Source organism: Suncus etruscus, chromosome 14 (genome assembly GCF_024139225.1).
Source record: "Suncus etruscus isolate mSunEtr1 chromosome 14, mSunEtr1.pri.cur, whole genome shotgun sequence".
In the NCBI taxonomy this organism is placed as follows: Eukaryota; Metazoa; Chordata; class Mammalia; order Eulipotyphla; family Soricidae; genus Suncus; species Suncus etruscus.
The window spans coordinates 56,153,956-56,179,275 of record NC_064861.1 but is presented as its reverse complement, the minus strand read 5'-3'; the positions used below and the strand labels follow the sequence as shown (position 1 = coordinate 56,179,275).

At 34.8% G+C, this 25,320-nt stretch overlaps 1 protein-coding gene across 1 annotated transcript in view; it reads left to right on the top strand.

Moving 5' to 3' along the window:
* Positions 1–25,320, top strand: part of CDH8 (cadherin 8) — a 462,580-nt gene that overhangs the window by 209,212 nt on the left and 228,048 nt on the right. The window contains exon 4 of the mRNA XM_049786831.1: positions 4,332–4,451. Coding sequence (XP_049642788.1) covers positions 4,332–4,451 — 120 coding nt within the window. The remainder of the gene's footprint in view (positions 1–4,331; positions 4,452–25,320) is intronic.

Below are 25,320 nucleotides of genomic sequence, written 5' to 3'. Positions count from 1 at the left end.
CTCTGTGAAGACATTTCTTAATCTGAGTCATCCATTGGAAGGTAATTTTAGATGACAGTCACTTCTGACTATTTGTTCACTTTTTTTTTCTAGGGCTATGGAAGTGACAGGAATGGAATGCTCATTACCTTAACATCATACTGAGTATAGATCCTGACTCTATCTTTCTGATAATGTGTTACTTCACAATAGAGGCAAAGCATTCTTCCTTCATTAAAAAAATCGAAGTAAACATAGAAGATAATAAAAAAAAGCCAAATGAAAGGCTGCATAGTCATTGTACAAAAGAGCAAACTCTTTCTCTGAATGGTGAGTTCTTTAAGAACTCTCCAAACTTATTTTTTCATTGCTATTCAATTTTAAAACTACTTGAACTAATTTTAAATATAGAAAAGCATAGCTAAAATAGTTACTGTGTGTTCCTCACTCAGTTTCTCCTCAATTTAATCTCCTACATAATCTTAGAGCAAGAACTACAATATGTGTTTGTGTGCATATTTATTGTTAGGGCTCAGAGTTAATGTTAGCACAGAATTGATGATCTCCTGATCTCTGTTTCTGCCTTCAGTGAAATCTGGGAGTTACAACAGGGAGAGATTCAACAGATAATTCGGACTTCAAAAATTAATCCAATATCCATCTTTGGTCATTCAAATCAAATGTTCCCTGTATTAATTCTAGACTTAGATTTCATGGCTGTTTGTTTTGAAAACATTTCTCCCTAATTATCCATCCATGTCCCCCAACTTAGGTCTCATTTTCCTCCTCTCCCCTGTGTGGTTTTCACTTTGTTCTTTACTGCTCCACATTATACTTAAAGAATCAGAAATATGTTCCATAGAAAATGAGATTATTTTTAATATTATTTCCCATATCTAATGGAGTTTATTATGCAAAGTGTTCATTGTCTTTCTCCTCTTCCTCCGCCTCCTTTCTTTTTTCTTTCTTCTCCATCTCTTCCTTTACTCCACCTCCTCCATGCCCTTCTCCTTCTATCTAGTAGATTGTGTACAACTTCTGAGTCATCATTCTGAGATGCATTTCAATTTTAGGATGATCACTGCTCAACTAATATTATCATTGCATTTTTCTTCATAGTAACTACAATTCAGAAACATTTCAACAAGATTTTGCTGGGAAAGTTCTCAAAAAATTCACCTTACTTCACCTCTGATCCATAGAGTTATACTGTAATTCAGCCTTGCACAATGCAGATGTGAAACACCTCTCCAGTAGTTAGGAATGTTGCTTATTGATAGCTCAGTATTGATGACTGCTCAACTGAAGGAAGCTGGTTGTTCTCAGGTGTAAATTCCATTCTACAGGATGTCCACACCCAATGCTGATCTAAAGGCCTGGTCTCATTTATGTGATGACCATCTCAGCTTGATAGCATCCATCAAAGGAAGTCAATCTGTTCCTTAAACTCCCAAACTCCTTTACAATCTCATATTTTTTTTACTTTCCAGAAGATTAAAATAAGCACTTCTTAATTAAAAATTTTCAAGAGTCCTTTTTATCTAAGTTCACTCACTGACTATAATTTTTCACTAAGTTATTCTTTGTTTATTTATTTAATAAGCAAAAATATGTCTGATGTTGAATCTTTATGATCAACTGGATAAGGAAAATATTGCTCCCATCAAATGGAAACTAATATGCTGAGTGAAGTAAGTCAGAGGGATAGAGATAGACACAGAATAGTCTCACTCAGCTGTGGGATTTAAGAAAAATAAAAGATAGTATTGTGATAATACCCAGAAACAATAAAGATGAGGGCTGGAAGGATCACCTATGATATGAAGCTTACCACAAAGTGTGGTGAGAGCAGTTAGAGAAATAACTACACTAAAAACTATCATGAAAATGGTAGTGAGTGAGAGAAGTAGTATGCCTGTCTTGAATACAGGTAGGGGTTGGGGGAAGTGGGAGATGAGGAGCATTGATGGTGAGAAGGTTGCTCTGGTGAAGGGTGTGTTCGCTTTTATGACTGAAACCCAACTACGATCATGTTTGAAATCATGGTGCTTAAATAAAGATATAAAAATAAAGAAAAACACAGTAGAAAAGAAAATGATCCTTGTTACCATATAAGACTTCTCTAGATTTGCTATATTTTCAACAATTTCCAGAAAGTCTCTCAAATAAGTTTATTTTTAAGTACCTTTGGCATGTGGTATAAGATTCCTTTACTGTTTATCTCTTTGTTAAACTTTACTTGACTTTTGTAATTTCACCCAAATGTAGTATGTCTCAGAGGCTGCTCTTAATCACCTTATACGTGTGGGATTAAGTGAGGGATTGAAATCTGCTTTGTATTCAACTGGATGCTGTGTCTTCCCTTATTAACAGACTGTTAGCTACTTGAGTGTAAATTTTTTCTATGTTTTTATTATAAAACCATGATGTACTAAGTTGTTCATAATACAGTCATTTTAAGCACTAAATATTCAAATACCAATTCCACCAGCAGTATGACCTCCCTTCACCAGTATCTCCAATCTCCCATCACCATCATATCCTGCATTTAAGCAGGCACATTTTCTTCATATTTCTTTATCAGCCCAAAGGCATATGGAATTATCAAAAGTTAGATCAACTTAATTTTTTAAATGATGATTATATCTCACCATGGAAATTACTAAAGTCAGTTTCTAAGGATTTACTAGACACAGTGGATGGTGTTAGTTGAGCCTTCTCTGTTATTGTTATGGCTCACTGAGTTTGGTAGATTTCTATGTAACTTTTCCACCAGATTTTCTGTGCTACTACTGAGCTGACAATTCTTTAAGATATGGAGATGTTGCCAGCTGCATGCATCCATGTAGTCCATGATTTATAAATCAAAAACAAATGGAGCTTGGATGGCTGACATGATTAAGTCTTGGAGGTGGACTGTTCTGTTGGAGGATGAAGGGGGTGGCTGTTATAGTTCATGCATGCAGTAGGAATAATCTCTCATATTGCCCCCCACTTTTCTGAGAATGCCACAAAGCTATCATCAAGGACCAGACTACAAGGAAGACTACAAGACTACAAGGCTGCCAGTATTCTTATTATTTATTATTTTAGGTGGGGGAGCTTGTTGGGGAAGCTGATTCATTTTTCTGCCAGGAAGATTATGAGGGTAGACCGATTATGTAGGTTATGTTTTCTGATAATGGGTTTGCAGCAGGAGGACTGAGCTGCATTTCACTAGGAAAGATCCAGACTTTGGAACTCTGTAGTCCAATTCACCTGAGAGGATTTAGCTGCTCCTATTCTTGAATTTTAGTCTTGGAGCTGAGTCTTTCCTGTTGGAGAATATTGGAGGGGATTGGAGGCTTCATTGCCGTAGTGATTCAGAAAGGAGAATCTACTCTCCCCCTCCTCCCTTCAAAAAATGCCATAGAGGGTATCATTCAGGACCAGAGACTACCAGGGCAGTTTTGGTGGCCAGTTTTTTCTTTTCTTTTTTTCCTCAGTAGAGATTTTAATCTCATTCTCTCTCTTTTTCTCTCTCTCTCCCTCTCTCTCATATTAGGTAATCACTCAATGCTCGATCATTGAATGAATAACTGAATTTTTGGGGGAGGTTTTTGGGCCACACCAGGCAGTGCTCAGGAGTTTCTCCTGGCTTTGAGCTCAGAAATCGGTCCTGGCTAGAGGGACTATATAGGATGCTAGAGATTGAACCCGTGTCTGTCCTGGGTCAGCTGCATGCAAGGCAAACACCCTACTGCTGTGCTAACGCTCCAGCCTCATAACTGAATACTCTTTAAAATATTTTCTGGAAAGGAGAATTTATTCATTGTTCATAATCCTAATTACTTAAACCTATTGATTAATCAATGATTCTAGTCTTATTTTATCTTCTGAGAAACTCGGAATGATAGACTTGGGACTTATTTGATATTTCTTTAGTTTTTTTATTCAGTAACCAATTTTCCAGGTACATTAAATTGTGCTTTAGCATGTACAGTGCTACATATTATATTCTATTATTGACCTTATGTTTCATATTCTATGGATAAGCTCTCCTGGCAAAATCTTTAAGTCCACATGAATCTATGATTGGCATCTTTAGACTATAAACAACAAAGGAATCTTAAACAGAACAAATTCTAAAAGGGCTCTCATGTTATGGTATCCTATCTAGCAATAGTCTTTATTTTAAAAGACTTGGATATTGTGGAAGTCATGACAAGAGTTTTACTCCATATTTTTTCTTAAGTTTCTTTTACTTTTTACTTGAACACATGGATTTCTGTGTCAGATGCTTGGAAAAATTGAGTTCTTGGCAAAGAGTAACATGTTAATTATTGTCTCTCCCCACTTTTCCTTTTTTCTAGGTACGTCTGTCACTAATGTAACAGCTACTGATGCTGATGACCCAGTTTATGGAAACAGTGCAAAGTTGGTTTATAGTATCTTGGACGGGCAGCCTTATTTTTCCATTGAGCCTGAAACAGGTTTGTGGCCTAAACTTTGAATTCTATTTACCATGTTATTGCTTCAGAGAAATGCTTTTCTTGGGATTTGGATTATGAAATGTTATGGTTAAGTACTTCACTGCTAGTATCAATAATATTTGAATTTATTATTTCTGTGCAATGTGGGCTACATGGGAAAGCCAGCTATTATTTTAATCCTCATTTAAAAATTGCAGATTTTATAGACTATCACCTATTTAACAGATTGTCTAGCACCATTTTTTTTATCATGGGGAATATATGTGCTTATAGACAGTCTTAAATATTAAATTTAGGAATAAACTCAGTTACTTATTGGCTGTGCAATTGGCAAGTAACACTTATAAATCATTACATGCTTTAATTGCCAAATTTAAAGGTATGGAACCTTACCTCAATCATGATGAAGATCAGATGATGCAATAAATATTACACATATAGGGTCTGACAATGGTAATCAGTCAGTGCATGAATATTATTACATTTTCTACTTGAATATTACTACATTTGCTATTATACATATCCTCATTTATAATAAAGAATATTTATATACTCAGTAATTATTTATGAAAATACACAAGACAGTAAATCATATAAATCTAGAGAGTTTAAAAATAACAAAGTAAGGGGCCGTGGCAGTGGCACAGCAGTAAGTGCCTGCCTTGCCCACACTAGCCTAGGACAGACTGCGGTTCGATCCTCTGGCATCCCATATGGTACCCCCAGCCACGAGTGATTTCTGAGTGCATAGCCAGGAGTAACCCCTGAGCATCACTGGGTATGGCCTAAAAACCAAAGTAAATAAATAGATGAATAAATACATAAAAACCAGGTAAGAAATTTTATAAAAGGTGTTATTTTATAGTGGGGCTGAATCTAGCATTGCTCAGGGGTTACTCCTGGTTCTGTACTCAGAAGTCATTTCTAGGTGCTCAGGGGATCATATGTGATGCTGGGGACTGAACCAGGGTCAGCCAAATGTAAGGCAAATGCCCTATCCACTGCTCTAGCTTCAGCCCATAAAAGTTTTTTAATCAATATAAAATTCATAATAACTTTACAAATGAACTATTATATTTCTTTAATTCTAAGAAGTAATGTGAAAAACTTTACTTATGTAGGGTTTTATTGGTTTTTGGTATTCCTTTGTGAGAAATAACACAATATTTTTTATGTTATAGTTCTTATTATTTAGGCAGTTCTAACTGTAAAATTTCAAATAGAAAAGTTTCTATATCCACATGTATATTTCTATAGATTTCTTGGTTCCTGATTTTGTAGCATTATTGTGATCAATTCCCATGCCTTACCTATAAGTTAATTATTAATCAAATTAAGAATTTACAGTTTCCCCTTGCTTTTAAAAATTCAAAGAGTAAAATGTTCATGCAGTTAAAAGCGAGAAAAAAACATTTACACATAAATAGGTCACGTCTGAAAATTGAATTTAGATTTGGAAACAGGAAAGAAACCTTTTTTCTAAAATACATTAATTAGGAGCATAATTATAGATTCTTCCGAAGTGAGAAGGAAGTCTGTCATAAACTTCATCTCATTTGGGATCCTGGATGACACTGAAGCAGGGACAGGGATGGTATTATTTTTCTGAAGTTTAAGGGGAAAAAAATGTCAGAAGAGGTGCTATTACCTGGCAAAATTCAGAGCAACAAAGTTGAGAGCAAAATTAACACATAAAAAGTTCTTAATTTCAAAATTTGGTATCTTTAAATTTCACTTTTTCAAAGTAATTGATGTAGTTCTGGAACTTCTGAATAGTCAAAATGTGTTGATTTGACTAGATTTTTCTAAGACTCTTGTTTACATGACTTATATGTAGTGTGTGGATATTTGCACTTTGTACCAGACATTGAATAAAATATATGGAGAAAAATTCACAAAGTGTCATCTCATTTGCCAGGTTCACATAATCCACTTAGCAAGACATCTTTTTTTTAATGTAAATGCAAGGATTCTTGGTTATAACATTTAAATAATATACACCTTAAGAATGAATTATCGTGAGATGTAGATAATAAAAGTCTTCTTCAAGGTCAGGTGATTTCAGCTATTTTATGTCTCATTGACATACATGGTCATTTTCTGAGTTGAATCTCGTCATTTTATATTCAATATTCACACTTTACTCAGTATTATATGTGCCAATCTCAATATAGATGCATTTTATCTTTATCTTTTTCTGTTAGACATAATTATTTGATTTATATTTTAGAAACTTTATTCTGGTACAATTGTGAGAAATGTAACAGAGAGGAAGGATTTTAAAAGAATGTACAGAGTAGCTGCTAAATAAATACTGATGGAGTGAAAGTGTTTTTTTTTTAACTGCAGCACACACAATTCACAAGGAAATAGAGGCTGAATTCAATAATCATTAGTCTTTTATTTTTAGCAGAAACTATGTAAATATTTTGTGTCAATTTCTGTGAGGATGCTCAAATAATAGATAGAATCTAAATTTGATTTTGTGTCTGAGATCTTTCCCCCCAATAATACTTCTATTTATTCACCTTGAATTATAAAATATTCATGATGGGAGAGAGATATAGAATCATCTGTATTAAAAAATTAGTAGGGGAATGACAGGTTCCTTTTTTATAAAATAATTTGAGAGGGGGGCCGGCAAGGTGGCGCTAGAGGTAAGGTGTTTGCCTTGTAAGCGCTAGCTAAGGAACGGCCGCGGATCGATCCCACGGTGTCCCATATAATCCCCCCAAGCCAGGGACAATTTCTGAGCGCTTAGCCAGGAGTAACCCCTGAGCATCAAACGGGTGTGGAAAAAAAATAATTTGAGAGGATCAGAACTCTATGGGTAGCGTGTTTCCTTTGCAGGTGGCCATCCCAGATTTGATCATTTGCATCCTATATGATCCCCCAAATACCACCAGAAATGACTCCTGAGCACGGAGCCAGGAGTAACTGCTGAGCAACCACTGGGGGCCATAAACAAACAAAAAAAACCCAAATAAATAAAAAAAATTACTTGTTCATATTGGGTTGGAAATAATATGAGTGAAATGCTGAAACAAATGAAAACCATAATCTAAAATTTTGTATAAGAAACATATAAGGCATTCCATATGTTCCAGTGAGCCTGACTGGAGTGATTTCTTAGTGCAGAACCAGGAGTAATCCATGAGTGCTGCAGAGTGTGAACACCCACCTAAAAAATAAAGATAGAAAGGAAGAAAGAAAAGAAAGGAAGAAAGAAAAGAAAGAAAGAAGGAAGGAAGGAAGGAAGGAAGGAAGGAAGGAAGGAAGGAGGAAGGAAGGAAGGAAGGAAGGAAGGAAGGAAGGAAGGAAGGAAGGAAGGAAGGAAGGAAGGAAGGAAGGAAGGAAGGAAGGAGGAAGGAAAGAAGGAAGGAAGGAAGGAAGGAAGAAAGAAAGAAAGAAAGAAAGAAAGAAAGAAGAAGAGAAAGAAAGAAGAAAGAAAGAAAGAAGAAAGAAAGAAAGAAAGAAAAGAAAGAAAGAAAGAAAGAAAGAAGAGAAAGAAGAAAGAGAGAGAAAGAAAGAAGAAAGAAAGAAAGAAAGAAAGAAAGAAAGAAAGAAAGAAAGAAGAAAGAAAGAAAGAAAGAAGAAAGAAAGAAAGAAAGAAGAAGAAAGAAGAAAGAAGGAAGGAAGGAAGGAAGGAAAGAGAGAGAAGAAAGAGAGAGAAAGAAAGAAGAAAGAAAGAAAGAAAGAAAGAAAGAAAAGAAAGAAAGAAAGAAAGAAAGAAAGAAGAAAGAAAGAAAGAAAGAGAAGAGAAAAGAAAGAAAGAAAGAAAGAAAGAAAGAAAGAAAGAAAGAAAGAAGAAAAAAGAAAGAAAGAAAGAAAGAAGAAAAGAAAAGAAACATATGGGTTGGGGAAGTGTATCTAGATCATTGACCATTAGGTTCTTATTTGTAAGCAAACTAGAGATTAAATACCCCTTTTTTAACATCATATTTTTTTTTTTTTTTTGCATTTTGGGCTACACCCAGTGATGCTCAGAGGTTACCCTGGCTATGTGCTCAGAAATTGCTCCTGGCTTGGGGGACGATATGGGATGCAGGGAATCGAACTGCAATCCGTCCTAGGTTAGTGCATGCAAAGCAAATGCCCTACTGCTTGATTGAGCCACTGCTCTGGCCCCTAAATAGCATTTTTGGTTATCAGTTAGTTGTGTCCTACCTAACCAAATTAGAAGAAACCAAATTTCAAGAACAAATTAGGCGAGTAATTCCTTGTTTGTTAGTGTCTATGAGAAGAATCACTGTTTTCATTCTGGCTACTCTAACAACTTACTGTCCACTGGGTTGTTCAAAAGAAGCATAAATTGCTTTTTCACATTCTTGGGGCTGAAATCTACATCTGAATATTAGATGGTCTAGTTCCTCAATGTACCTAGCTGGGTTGCAGAAGGCTGGTTTCATATATTCTCATATGGTGGACAGAGACCTAGATTTTGGACTTCTTCTTTTATGGTAATATTTACCTATAAGGGTTTCAGCTTGTCCTCATCTTCATCAGGAACACATCAAGGATTAGATTTCAAAACAAGATTTGATGAAAGAAGGCAGTAAATAAACATTCAGTTCATAATATGAATGAAACAGGATTAACTTGGGAAGGTCTGTCATAGTATAAAGCAGATCTGATACTCATTGAAGTTAAAAAGAGAGAGAGAGTGTGATGAGGCAATTCTGCTTTGACTGCATCTTAATCAAATTCGTAGGAATCCCTGGAGCAAGATTTCTTTTCTAAGTTGTTCTATATTGGGGATGGGGAGATAATTCAAAGGGCTGGAGTGCATATGCCCAGAATTTGCTTCTCCAGGAACATTCCTGAACACCATTGGGATGTTCTTGGCCTCTAGAACCTGAAACTGATGATACTACTGCTCACAGGGCTGAGAATGGAACTATCAGATCCACATGGTTCTGTCTAGTTTGAAAAGAGTGCTATGTTTAGCCCCTAAACACTGCTTTGGAGGTCCCAAAGGAGTCCCATGTCCATAGAAATGACCAGATGGTGGTATAACCTAACCTACTTCATCATTGGCTCAGGCATGCGTGGAAAGAGTAGCGTTGTCTTGACATCAACTCACTTTTGAAGTTCTTAATTTTTTTTCTTTCTCTGTGTGTGTGTGCGCGTGAGCGTGTGTGCACAGCTAGTGGTCTCAGGATTTATTCCCAACTCTATCTATCCTCAGGGATCACTTCTGCAGGGCTCAGGAGACCAGATAGGGTGCTAGGGATTGAATCGAGGTCAGCTGTGTGCAAGACAATTTTTGTATTGCTCTTTCTTCCAGACAAATCGAAACAGTGGGACTCTATGGTTGTTCCAATTTCTTGCCCTATCACATCAATAATTGTTATGTTTAGAAATATAATCTGGTGGCGAGAGTGGTGGTGCAAACGGTAGGGCATTTGCCTTGCACGTGCTAACCTAGGACGTACAGTGGCTGGATCCCCCCGTCCTATATGGTCCCCCCAAGCCAGGAGCGATTTCTGAACACATAGCCAGTAGTAACACCTGAACGTCACAGGGTGTGGCCCAACACCCCCCCCCAAATAGAAATATACTTTGCAGTATTAGAATATACATGGTAAGGAAAAAGTGTTAGTGCATTCATTGGGGGAAAACATTGATGGCTATTTGTCAAATGTAAAGTACATATATTACTAATTTTGATTCAGTAATTCTAATTTACACAATATATAATTAAAATGTAATGGGTGATGAATAGAAACAGTATGACTTTATCTAGTTTTTAAGCAATGATTGGTCTGTTCATGACTTTGGGAAAAGATGTAGCATAGTAGATTCAGAAAAAAGTTGACTGAATAGCAAGCATAGTTGCCAAAATGGGGCTTCCCCAGTTCCCTCTACTTTCCAAGAATTGAATAATGGTATTGTATTTGGCAATATTTTCTAAATATAATTTGTTCTAAATTTTCCTTTTTAAGATTTTATTATTTTATTATTTATATATTTTGTTAATCAATGCTTTGTTTGCAATAAAATTGAAAGAAGGTATAGAGATATTCTATATGTTCCTTGCCCTCACATATGCATATAAATAGTATCCTATTTAACAAATTTACCAGAATTAGTATATTTTGTTCTAATTAAATTTTACTGATACATAATAGTAACCCAAATGCTTATTTTGTTCCCCACTATTGGTATTTCACACTAGATTGTTTTGGACATATGTGTAATTGTGTATTTAATTACTATAATTCAAACAATATCTTCTCTATATTAAAAAATTCACTGTTTCCTATTTCTTTTCCCTCTCTTTTAGACCCTAGCAATTACTTTCTTCATTAGTGCTATACTTTTTTTCTAGTGTCATATTGTTGGAACTGACTAATTTAACCTATTAATATTTATGATTCCTTCATGTTCTTTCTGATATTGATATTTTATTGCTTTTACATGCTAAATAATATCCTGTTTTCTGGATATAAAACAGTTTATACATTCATCTACTGAAGGAAATCTGACATACTTAGAAGTTCTTGAAATTTAGAATAAGCCTATAAATATCTCTGTGCAGATTTTTTGTGTGACTGACCCACTCAAAGTTGGTCACAGCTAAAGTTGAGTAAATGTCAGAAACACAATTGCTTAATTGTATGGTGTGAGTATTTTTGAAAACATTTAAATTGAGATTCTATAATTTAAATGTTATTAATGGTTTCTCATACATGTAATTCCAAAAGACTATGTAGCTCTATGAAAGAACAATATCATGTAATTTGCAGTGACATGAGTGGAACTAGAGGCAAATGTTCAGTGAAGTCAGTCAGGGGAAAGGCATAGTTAAAGAATGATTTCTCTCCTATGGTGAGATTATTTTACTTTTTTAAGAAACTGCCACATTCACTTCCAAAGTTACTGTATTGCTTGCATTCCCAGCAGTAATCAATAGGAGTTCTGGAATCTCCACAGTAGCATCTTGTGTTCTTAGTGTTCTGAATTTAGTCTATTCAAACAGTAGTAGAGCAATAATTTTTTGTTGTTTTATTTTGTTTTTGGGGGGGCCACACCCAGTGGTGCTCAGGGATCACTCCTAGCTCTGTGATCAGAAATCGCCCCGGCAGGCTCACAGGTGCACATGGGATGCTGAGGATCAAACCTGGGGCCATCCCGACTCAGCCATATGCAGGCAAATGCCACAGTACTGTGCCATCCCTATGGCCTGAGCAATATTTTTTAATTATTTTTGTGTTTACTTAATAACCTATAATTAAAACCATATAGTGCATCTCATGGTGCAATTTATACTTTCTTTCTTTTTCTTTTTTTTTTTTTTTTTTTTGGTCACACCTGACAGCACTCAGGGGTTAATCCTGGCTCTACACCCAGAAATCGCTCCTGGCAGGCTCTGGGGACCATATGAAATTCGGGATTTGAACCACTGTCTTTCTGCATGCAAGGCAAATACCCTACCTTCATGCTATGTCTCTGCCCTACCTTCATGCTATGTCTCTGGCCCCAATTTATACTTTCTTGATAAAATAGAATGTGGAACATATTTTATAGTCTTCTTTTCATTTGTATATTTTCTTTGGTGAAGAGCATACAGATCTGCTAGGTTAAGTTTTATCAGGTTTATTGCTTTCTTAATGCATTTTAAGAGTGTCATTTTTGATAAGTCATTCATCAGATAGGAATTTTGTCAATATTTTCTTCTAGTTAGTGTATAGTTAGTCTTCTAGTTAGTTTGCTCAGTGAAAGAGTAGCATTTTAGAACAAGAATATTCTCCCTATCATGTACATCTTTTTTTTATTTAAACACCTTGATTACATACATGATTATCATGTACATCTTAAGCAATTCTTTCATCTATCACTAATCTGATTGTAATTAACAACTTCTTGCTAAACTCATACCCATAATAGGTTTATTTCTATGTTCTAAATATTTTATATTTTTGTGTTTTATATATAGATATCTGATCTATTTCATTTAATACTTAAGAAAGATATAAAGTTGGTGTTTCAGTGTTCTTTGTGCATTCGTTTGTCCAGTAGTTTCAACATAATTAATTGAAGGAACTTTAAGATATTTTTGATATTTTTATTTTTCAAAATTCAGTCCATTATATTTATAATATAAATATTTTTGTTTTCCTTTGACTTTTTTTTCTTTATCAAAGTTTAGTTCAAAGTTAAAGTTTGTATTTATAGGGATAACTTTCTGAACTTTCTTTTTTTTTTTTTTTTTTTTTTTTTGGTTTTTGGGCCACACCCAGTAACGCTCAGGGGTTACTCCTGGCTATGTGCTCAGAAGTTGCTCCTGGCTTGGGGGACCATATGGGACACCGGGGGATCGAACCGCGGTCCGTCCAAGGTTAGCGCAGGCAAGGCAGGCACCTTACCTTTAGCGCCACCGCCCGGCCCCACTTTCTGAACTTTCTATTTCACTCTCCTTTGACAATTTTTGTCTATTCTTTGACAAATACCATTTTGGTTTAATTATTATAGTTCTTAGTTAAGCCCAGAAGTATTCTTAGATTGCTCTTCTCCTCTCAATGTGGTACTAAATATTCAGGATCTTTTTCTCTCCATATTAGCCTTAGAGTTATTTGTTCAATATTCACAAAAAAAGGCACTGAGATTTGATTGGAATTGACTGAATTTCTATATCAAGTAGAATTGGAATCTTGACAACACTAAAGATTGAACATGAACATAGAATATTTCTGATGTTTTAGCTTTTCTTTGACTTTATTATCAGATATTTGTGATTATGTAGCTGTTAATATTTTATATATTTTTACCAGATATGTTCCAAAGTATTTTATTGTGGCATGTTAATTCATTTTGGTTATTAATAATGTGTTAATGTGCTTTTAGGTACAAGTCTTGTTCTATAGAAAATATATTGATATGTAGACTGTGATCTTGCTCTAATTGTTTATTTTTTCAGGAATTCTTTAAGTAGTTTCACCTTTTTAATATTATTTTATATAATTTACATAAAATAATTCCATAGAGCTGGAGCTATAGCACAGTGGTATGGCGTTTGCCTTGCACATGGCAGAACCAGGACAAGCCTTGGTTCTATCCCCGGCATCTCTTGTGGTCCCCCAAACCAGAAGCAATTTCTGAGCGCATAGCCAGGAGTAACCCCTGAGCATCACAGGGTGTGGCCAAAAAGCAAAAAAAAAATCTATACAGATAATTTTGTTTTTTATTTAATTTTCTTTTTTTTTTTTTTTTTTTTTGGTTTTTGGGCCACACCCATTTGACGCTCAGGGGTTACTCCTGGCTATGCGCTCAGAAGTCGCTCCTGGCTTGGGGGACCATATGGGACACCGGGGGATCGAACCGCGGTCCGTCCTAGGCTAGTGCTGGCAAGGCAGACACCTTACCTTTAGCGCCACCGCCCGGCCCCTTATTTAATTTTCTTACTTTATTATTTCTGTAACTATAACTGATATAATGTTGAAATGAAGAAGTGAAAAACAATTTCCTTCCTTGTTCTAAATTTAAGTGGAATAACTGACAGATTTTCACTTTTAGATATGGTTAGTTGGAGTATTTTTGGACATATCAAATACATTATTCTGTATCAGAGATAAAAAGATTGTTTTCTTATCTAAATCATACAAGGGTGTTGTGTTTTGTTTTAACACAGATTAATATAATCTCATGATATATATTTTATTCTGCTTTTGAAATGGTTTCCATTAATTTATTTTTCAAATATTGAGCCAGACTTGTCTTGTTAATCTAGGCAGGAAATAAATAACAGTTGATCATACTATTTAATTTTTCTTCTACTTTTTGTTATTTAAATGAAAATATTTTGTTGATATTTTTATAGTTGTGTTCATAAAAAATATGGGTCTTCATTTTCTTGCAGTGTTATTGCTTGTTTGGTAGTAGAGTTATGCTGGTCTAAGTAAGTTAGGAAGCATTTTCTGCTTCTGTTATCCAAAAGTGATTGCAAAAAATAGATGTAATTTATTTCTTAAATGTTTGTAAAAAGCATCATTAAACTCATCTTTATCTGACCTCAATTTTCCTTTTTTTTTTTTTCTTTGTGGTAAGTTTCCCAGAAGAAATGGAATAGAGTGAGGGAATGCTGTTGGTCACTTAAGGTGATGCACAGCTCAAAGTTCTTCTTGGGTCACAGATTTCTAGGGACTATTAATACAACAATTAGTGGCAATCTGAGTCCAGGTGGTGCTGGGTATAGAAAGTATTTGCTCTTTTATTTGGGCTATCTCCTATACTTTCTTCTTTAATTTTTTTAATTTCAGTGCAATCGATGGAACCCAGTGTTTCACATGTTAATGGTAGACTCTTTCTCACTTAACTATATCCCCAGCACCCAGTTTCTTTTTATGCTAAGATTCTGGCTTTACCACAAGCATCAGACCTACAACTGAAAAGATTAATGTCATAACAGTGAACATGCCAGATTATTGGTTATCAGACTTGAATATATTCATGATCTTTATAAAGATTTCTTATTGATTATTGAATTCAAGTCCTTGATGCTAAACTATTTTTATTATATACATGAAAATTAAAATATAGAGGACAGAAAAATTCATGCTTTTTCTTTATCTTCACAATAATGTAAAGAAAAGTGAACTTTAAAAATGTTCTTCTGGGCCGGAGAGATAGCATGGAGGTAAGGTGTTTGCCTTTCATGCAGAAGGATGGTGGTTCAAATCCCAGCATCCCATATGGTCCCCCAAGCCTGCCAGGGGCGATTTTGAGCATAGAGCCAAAAGTAACCCCTGAGCACTGCCAGGTGTGACCCCTCAAAAAAAATGTTCTTCTATATCCTTGCTTATTACTTTCCAAGTTTATATGAAATTATTTGTGTGATGACGTATTAATCTATCTAACAGGGAAACCTTTATATCTGTTTTCTGTATGAAATACAGAAACTGCAGCTAGGTTTTACATTTGTTAATATTCTGAGATTAACATAATCAGTGATTATTGGCTTGTTTGTATTTTAAATCTATATTCATGCTAGAATATATAACTCATGAAATAATTGTGCTTACCTGATCTGTTTATTTTGAATCCATGTGCATTCCAAAACAGCACCTACACGGCCTTGAAAAATTATTTTTATAGAAGGCTTGCTCTTCAAGCCTCTCTTTCACCTTGAGCATGTATCTTGCTTCTTGCTTGTCTGTATGTCTCTGCTTGTTTTTACAACTCCAGAGAAGACTGTTTGTTCTGCAAAATGTAGTCCATTTATTTCCTTTCCTTCCCTTTTTTGCCACACCCAGTGCTGATCAGTCCTTACTCGTGGCTCTGTGCTCAGGGATCACTATTGGTGGTTTTAAAGACTACATGGGGTGCCAGGTATCGAATTCAGGTCGCTACATGAAAGAAAAACGCTTTAGTTTCTGTACTGTCAATTCAGCCCTCTTACCACTTCTTCCTAAGTAAGTTGTTCAATAAGAACTATCTTGCTTCACACACACACACTCAGAAATAAAAAAAAAAGTCAAATGAATTGAGAGAATTAATAGAGTGAAGTTTCTCACAACTTATAAAAATGGATGGGGCCAGAAAAATATTACAATGTTTAAGACACATGCTTTGCCTGAGCAATGCTTTTCACTCCCACCTATCACCCTTAAAAAAATAAAGAGATTATATGATTAACTGAATTGGAAGTAATTTTGCCTGTCTCTGTTCCTTCTACTGTTCCTCTGTGTATATTTCTTCTAACTGCTCACTTTAAGCCCTGATGAGATTTTTGGGAAAGGTTGCTGTTGAAATTCACTTAGCACAAAAAATTTGTGCCATTTCCAGTTTCATACTATGTCTTAAGTGTCTAGCCAACCCAATGCTATTCTTATACTTGCAAAAATGAGTGTTGAGACTTAGACTTCAGAAAAACTCTTATTCAGGCTTAATCCTAGATTAATTATGGTAGAAGCTTCAAGGAGCACAGAAATGGAAGAAATGGCTATTAATAAATCTTTTATTCCATTATTATTTGTGATGGTCATATTAATGATAAATTACCTAAAACCAAGAAAAGTATTTGTGTTTTTATAGTTGTCTAGGTTTGACTGAAAGCTAACTCTAACTGGAGCAGGAAGAATTACTGTCTTCATTTTGTAAATGACAGACCTGTGTTTCAGGAGAAGTGAAATACCTTCCCCATTCTTAAATCAAATTCCTTGTTAAATTATTAACAACATGAGGAAGACTAAAAACCAGAATATAAACAACAACCACATCTATTGAACTCTTATTATGTTCTTGGCCTTGTGCTGATAGAGTTTGCATGCATTATTAAATTTAATTTCATTTATTGCACATGATATTTTGAGCTGGGTATTAATGTCATATCCTTTATGTTGATGAGCCGGCAGCAGATCTGAATGGATACAGTTTATGCTCAGGATGTTTATAAAAGGATTCAAAATATGTCTGACCTCAAACTTGGATTTGTCAACATTCTTCTCTGCCCTCACCACTTGACTTCCATATAGTGTAGCTGTTATCTGGGACTGCAATTGGTTTAGAAAGGGACCTAAAGTTTGGAAGTAATCTCTGTTATCATTGACATCAAAGGCAGCTAGGTGTCAGAAGATATGAGGCAGTAGTAATTTTAAAATGAATTGTTATTTTTGTGAATAGTTTTAAAGGGCTAAAATTAGCTTATTTGTATTCTATAAATGTTTTCCTTTTTGTTTCCCCTCCCTGCCACCCCCAATACCATATGTTTGCTGGTAACATTTTGAGCTCAGACAGGGAGAAATGTGGGCATGTATATAAAAAGTGCTAAATTTGTGGAAAGCAGTAAGAAAGGAGTTGTAGTCCATCCTATGTGATTGAAGATGGAAAATCTAAATGAAATGCAAGGCAAGTGAATAATAAATGCTTAATTATCTGTAGAAGCCAGGGAAAGGTTTCGGGACAGTCTAAACTTTGCTCCAGGGAAGCTAGAGCATGAAAAATGACCTGCTTAAAAATAAACTAACTTAATTCATTGACCTTTTTTTGAAACCCAGACCATCATTCTTCATTGGATACAAATAACATTTGTCTCAGTAGAACCTGTAAAAATGAGCTAAGCAAAAAATACTCTTTGGGGCAAAAAAATCATGTAATAAATAGTTTTCCTTTTAGAAAAATACAGAAAGTACATGAAGCCCTCATAAAAATGAGTATTTTTATTTCTTTTGTTAAAATTATAAATTGTGAATATAGAGTTTCATTTTAAAATAGAATGTCCTAGATTATCATTTCCACTGGGACTGGCCTAAGAATTTTCTTACTGAAAGATCTTTGGAAAGAAGTATTTAGATAAACTGAGGTTGATCAATAAGAATATGTACTCATAAAATTTGAATCTTGGGGCCGGAGAGATAGCACAGTGGTGTTTACCTTGCAAGCAGCTGATCCAGTACCTAAGGTGACTGGCTCGAATCCCAGAGTCCCATATGGCCCCAATGCCTGCCAGGAGCTATTTCTGAGCAGATAGCCAGGAGTAACCCCTGAGCACCACCGGGTGTGGCCCCAAAACAAAAAAAAATTGAATTTCATAATAATTCACATGAAATGATATTTACATAGTATATATACTCTGGTAAGTCATGCAGGAAGGATGTGATGTTATATCTAATAAATTCTAAAAATAGAGATATATGATATATCACAATGTTTTATAAACAAACATCTCATTCCAGAATCCGTCAATGATAGAAAAGATGTCAGCCAAGTAAATATGTCAAAAAAGCAAATAGGAAGCATTGTTTAAGGCAGTGGCACTAAAGGCTAGGGCCTGAGAAACCAGTGTGTCTTTAACAAATGATGGGTGTGAGGTAGGGAAAACTTAAATCAGGACTTTTTAAAAATCAAATCAAAGGATTTCTTAGTAAATGTATGGGATATTTGGGGAGATATTGAAAATCTGGCCATGTTAAGAAGATAAGTGTTTATTTATTTATTGGTTTCTGGGCCACACCCAGTGATACTCAGGAGTTATTCCTGGCTATGCACTCAGAAATTGCTTCTGTCTCAGGGGACCATATGAGATTCTGGGGGTTAAACCTAGGTCTGTCCTAGGTCAGCCACATTCAAGGCAAGCACTCTATTATTGCACTATTGTTTACTTTGTATATTTTGTTTAAATAAAAATATTTAAGAAGACTACATGTATATGAGGTTTAGGAGCCTCTATTCTTGTGACTAACTAAAATATAGTGACATAAATACTATTTTTCATCATCATATTTAAAGAAATATTATACGGTATACTTTTCTTCTGACTTTCACAACTCAAGAATAACTTCTACTTTATTGTTTTAAATTGAATCAATAAATATGTCATCATATTGACTTATAAAGTATGCACATTTCAATTCTAAAAAGCTTAAAATGTTAACATTTTAATACATTGGAAAGTGCTTAACTCTTATTAACTGCATGATAACTGCCTTTAGTATCCTCCCATCACCCCACATTTGGAGTTGAAAGTGTGACGCAAAGGTAGGAATGGTCTGTAAAGAAGTGATACGGACAAATATATCAAAGAGTAAAGAACCACTTCCTAAGTGCTCTCTCAAGGTGGGATATCTTTAAGCTATCACATCCTGGCTCACTAAATAGCAAACTGCCCCAGTCAGCATCTTCCAGGAAGTGATTGATAGTAGTGGAGGAGAGGCAGTGATTACATCTTCAACACAACATGGAAAAAGGATGTTTACCTGGAGTTATCAGGCAAGAAGCCAAGAGATAGAATGTTTAGGAGTTTCTATAGAGTACTTTTCTAACCTTTCTAATCATCCAATTTTCCTTGAGTATGGTGTCAGTTACCAAACCATGGATTTCTACATATAAAGTAACCATTCTACCACTGGGTTTTGTTCCAAGTCCTCAGTCTCTGAGTTTTATATAGAGTAAAGTACCTAAAACTTTGAGAAAAAATATAGGCAGAGGGATATCTCTTTCAAATTACCTACTCCCTTATATACATACACACACACACATATATATATATATATATATATATATATATTATATATATATATATATATATATATATATATATATATATACAGTATGTCCAGACACACTAAAGTGAAGGAAAGTATGCTTCTTTCAGAATGTAAAGAAAGGCAAGGTCATGGTCATATTTTTATGTATCAGATAGAAGATCCACCACTAGATATTAAAATTAAAACCAAAAGCAGTGGTAAACTAAGTTTTAAGGCATGTTATTCTTATTAATTTCCTGTCGCATATGTGCTACTAAAACAATAGAATAATGGATAGGGTGTTTGCTAAGCACATGGCCAACCTGGGTTGGATCCCTGGCATCCCATATGGTCTCCTGTGCCTGGCAGGGCTAATATCTGTGCACAGATACAGGAGTAACTCCCGAACAGAGGCAGGTATGGCATCAAAACAATAAATAGATAAATAGGTAAATAAATAAATAAATAAAAATATTGGAGCTGGAATGATAGAGCACAGTGGGTAGGGCATTTGCCTTGCATGAGACTGACCAGATTTCAATAATTGGCATTCTATATGATCCTCAAGCCTGCCAGGAGTGATTTCTGAGCACAACCAGGAACATTGCTGGGTGTGGCCCAAAACCAAATAAATAAATAAGATATTTAAGATGAGGATTATGAGAATCCTCAAGTCCCTATAATGTAGACAAAGTCAGATAGTGACAAGGGGTTAGGTGCAGATCTCACTATAGATGTTTGTTGAACATAAAGGATGAATTAGTGAACTTCAGAATATTTAAAATGTGCAATGCTACTTTTACCTAAACTCAAACTTTACTGTATTGTTTAGTCCAAACTAGACACGGATGCCAAATTTTGTTTTCATTATCTAAGAGACCAATATTATAATCTGTTCAATATTTACAGATAATATTTCCAACAAATGCCATCACTCCCTAGTTTTGCTGATGATTAAATTCTTGTATCCCAGGAAGCATGACAGCTGGCTGCATGCACACACTGGCTTAACAATCATTGCTTTCCCTGCTTGGAATCTCCTATGGGAGGTTAAGTAGATTGGTTAAGAGTTGTGGTCACATTGTTTTATGATGACTAAAAATAATCTCCCCATTCTGTGCTCCTAGAAGAATTAAATATATGTGAGCTAGCTGAAAGCGATATGACGGTCAAGCAATTTACAGCATTGGACAATTGCTAAGGCCAAGGTAAATTGCAGTGCTGACCATGCCTATAGCTGAAGGGATTGCCAAGGTTTTCAGATGTGCCAAATAAACAGAAAGACTGAACCATATCTCCCCTACATGTAGTACCAGCTGTCACACCTGGGTGTTTTATGACAGAATTTGGTTGAAGTAAAAGCAGACCCCCAAAAGACCCTCATAATCTGAGCAAACTTATTAGGATTCGGAACTATACCCAGATTACTATGAATGATATCGCTTAGAATTAAATTAGAATTTTTATTTATCTGATAATACTTCTTTCCTTTGAAATACAGCCTTGAGTTTCATCTGGACCAGTTCAAAATGTGTTGATAAAAAAGTACAAAGCTGTGCTTTAGTTATTTTATAAAGAAGCTTGGTTTACCTCAAAGTATCGGTGGCTGGCAAGTATCTGAGGATATTATGTGATATTCAACTATAATAAAAGACATATTTAATTACAATTATAATTGCTTTGAATTACATGTATGATGACTTAAACATAGCATGTTTTATTTTAATAGTTTAATTGTTTCTTCCCCACATTTAGGATTTAATTCAACATTTTTAGCATATAAAATCACATAACACTTTATTGAACTTGAGTGTCTTATAATAAATTTTAAATGTGGCCAATATGAACCTAGACAGTTCCCCCCAAAGAAGAATTATGTAATGTTTTATTGTTCTTTCTGTAAATATAGCTAAGCATCATAACGTTTGCCTATAATGATCGACACATGGATAACATATAATCATTGGAATCTTAGAAAGGGAAATAATTATAATTAGACAGCACTCTCTTTTTCTTTAGATTAAAAAATTATTTTACTTAAACACTGTGGTTTGCAAGGTTATTTATAATAGTATTTTTCCTCTTTTAGCTGCAAAATTGTCTATGATTTTGTTTCAGTCAGCCATGTACAACCCCCTTCTCCAGTGCACATTTTCCATCACCAATATCATCAGTTTCTCTACCAGCCTGCCCACTGGCACCTCCCCTGACTGCCTCTGTGGCAGACCTTTTTCTTCTATCTTTCACTCTCTTACCTTTTTTCCTTTTATATACTGACACAACTTTTTATTTTTATTTCTTTATTTTAACCATTGTGATTTACAAAGTTCTTCATAGTTGGGTTTTATAGGCACAATGTTTCAGGACCAATCCCAACATCAGTGTCAACTTCCCTCCACCAAAGTTCCCAATGTCCATCCCACATCCCCCCCTTCCAACCACTACTCTTTTTTTAAAGCAAAAATTGTCTCTGAGAAAGGTTCTTATGGTACACAAAGTGGATCCATAAAGAGACTGAACTTAGGAAGAAAAAAAAAAAAAAATATATATATATATATATATATATATATATATATATACATAATCTATTTTTTTGTAAGCCAAATTCCAGAAACATCCCAGTGAAATAATTTTCCAGACTAGATTATGAAAAAACGAAACTTTTTTGGGGGGAGGGGAATTTATTTTTAAAAGTTTTAACTCTTCTTGTAGGGATCCCATCTACTTCTTATTAGGTGCCCTATTGACTAGTTTGATAGTTATTCAAGAAATATATTATGTTAGTTTAAAAATTCAGTCAAGGGGCCAGAGAGATAGCACAACAGTAGGGTGTTTGTCTTGCATGCAGAAGGACAGTGGTTCAAATCCCGACATCCCATATGTCCCCTGAGCCTGCTGGGGAAAATTTCTGAGCATAGAGCCAGGAGTAGCCCCTGAGCCTTGCTGGGTGTGACCCCCTCCAAAAAAATTCAATCAAAGAATTGCTTGGTTAGATCATGCATTTAGATACAATAAAACTCAGGTATTTTATGTTTGAAAAATTATGTTTCTGAGAAGTTTGAATTATTTTGCTGTATTCTATACTCATATTCAGCATCTATCAGCCACTCACGTTTTGATTATTTGGAAACAGTAAAAGTGTGACATTGCTGTTAACAGATAGTAAGACAAGAATGATTGCCTAGGTGCTACGTAAGAACAGTGCACAGTGGGAACTGCTGGTAAAGTGGTGATAGCACTTATCTTGCATACAGATGATCTAGTTAGATCCACAGAATGACATCTCTCCAAAAAAGAGAAAAGATAACCACACATCTCCAGTGTATTCTGTTTCAATTGTGTGTACCTCTTTCCAGAAGCTGTCACATGACATGCATGGCAGTGTCCCCTAACTGTGTATGTTACATTTCATACAGAAAATAGAGACTTTATTCATCACATGCTATTTCTTATACTCTTTATGGCACCATATTTATTAGCTACTGTGATCTTTACTTTTCACAAGGGAAGGAAAAGCTCTGGGCACATTAATTTTTGGAAACTACCCAGATAGTAAAAGTCTGACCTAGTTTCTGACCACACTTGTTTTATTTCAAACTTTGCTTTGTTAGGTATTTATCTGCTAATAGAGGGCATTTAGAAATAACAAAACTGAAAATTTGACTAGTACAGAGAAAAAAAAAGGGAACTGAGATCTCATCATTGTATTGTCCTATTTGGTTAAATGTTTATTTTAATTCAGTTTGGATGATAAGCAAGAAAATATCCATTGGGTATGTTTATAACAATTTTTATTTTAATATCTCTCATTGTTTTTTAAACTCCATTTAGTAGATATTGCCTCCAGTCTCAAAGATGATATGATGTATGGGGTGATAGACGACAAGCATTCTTAAGTAACTCAAAAGAAAGTAAAATAATTTTCTTATTAAAAATTAAGAAAGTCTAAAAATAGATGTTTCAGAAATATTGGAGAGGGTACTCTAAGATATAGACTCCTTAAGATTCTTTCAAGAGAATCATTTTTTAAAAATTAGGAAGTCTTGGGGCCGGTGAGGTGGCGCTAGAGGTAAGGTGTCTGCCTTGCAAGTGCTAGCCAAGGAACGGACCACGGTTCGATCCCCCGGCGTCCAATATGGTTCTCCCAAGCCAGAGGCGATTTCTGAGCACGTAGCCAGGAGTAACCCCTGAGCATCAAACGGGTGTGGCCCAAAAAGAATAAAAAAAAATTTAGGAAGTCTTGAAACTTTGAGTATCAGTACTGGTCATTATGCTAATATTTTTTCGCTTATTGTTAAGAAAATGTAAGGTTACTATCTAGAAATAAATGGATGTTTATCCCCAAAAACCTTTAATATATATTTATTGAATGTTTGGTATATCAAACTCCTAATTGCCTGGCACTGTGCTTAGACTAAGAGGAAAAACATGTCATAAATGTTGAATTATCACATTGAAGGAATCTAGGAAATTTGGGTTCTATAAAGGAAAAGCAATCAATTTTAATAATTTAGTAATTAGAGTCACCTTACAATTTGTGATTATGTGTCATTTCGCATTCCGTATCTTAAATGTAATCTTTTTATTGGAAGGTATCCTGTTTTTATACGACCACAAGAAGGAGAATTGTGAATTCAATAAATTAGTGATTTTAGTGTTCATAAGGTTAACAGTGTTGAACTGGTTGGCAAATGTAAGAATAGCCATAATTAGATAAAATTTTTTAATATCTGGAGAGTTTCTTTAAAAGTAGTTTCCATGTGTGGTAAAATTTTATTATCTGTGACAGAGTGCTATTGGAACTTTCCTTTCCATCCCATTAACTTTAATAAAGTTGCCATGGTATTATCCATCTTAAAAGCTACCTTTGCTCTCCAACACCTGTGGGTCTTTTAAGCACAGGAATTGGGAGGTTGTAATTGTGCTTCCTAGTAACAAATACATTAATCAGCAATAAAGGAAAATAATATTGATGATTATATATTCACAATATAATAACTTGCAGATTTTATTTCCTTGTTCTCATTCTCAGCAGAGTATGAATTAACAACCCTCAGGGGAAAAGAGTAATAGAAAATACTGTGCCAGGTCTTGGGCAATTAAAACTAGAATATTTTGTAATTGAAAGATCTGGTATCCAACCTCATTGGTCTTCAGTCCTCCTTTGCAAAAATGGGTCAGTAAAAGCTGTAGTTCCTTGAAGTCCCTATAGTATTAACTTGGGTCTGTCACTTTTGTTATGTTTTTAAATTTTGATTACCCAATGAAATTTAGAATTCACTTATTTTTTATTTAAAGACATTTATAATGTTTAATCTTTTAGGTGCCATTATGTACACTACTATGGATAGCAATGTTTCAGTCATATACAACACTCATGACCAGTCTCAGGTTTTCTGCACCCTAAGCTCCCTCTCACCACCAATCTAGATTCTTTAAGTTGTCTCTCAGTACCAACTTCACCTCCTTAAAGCAAACTCAGCTCTTTAGGTACACACTCAGAATTTGTTATCAATGTTCATTGTTTACTCCATTATTATTACATTCCACTGAGGAATATGAGACTTTGATGTTTGTTCTTCTCTCTTTAACTCACTTTGCTCAACATGATACCTACCAATTTTATCCACAATTCTAATTCCATCCCATGAAACAAACTTCATAAATTCTTATTGTTTAGGTTTGTGCATTGGTTGTGGTACTGAGAAACACAATGGCTATGGCACTAGGATTTTATTTGGTGACATGAAGAGTGTTAAACATGAAAGCATAAAGGCACATATCTAGGCTCCATGAAGTTATATTTGAAAATCTTTCCCATATGATATAACTGAATGATAAAGTGTAAGTGCATTGATACAACACCTTTGTTACACAGAAACATGCTGTGTGCTTTCCTATTTATC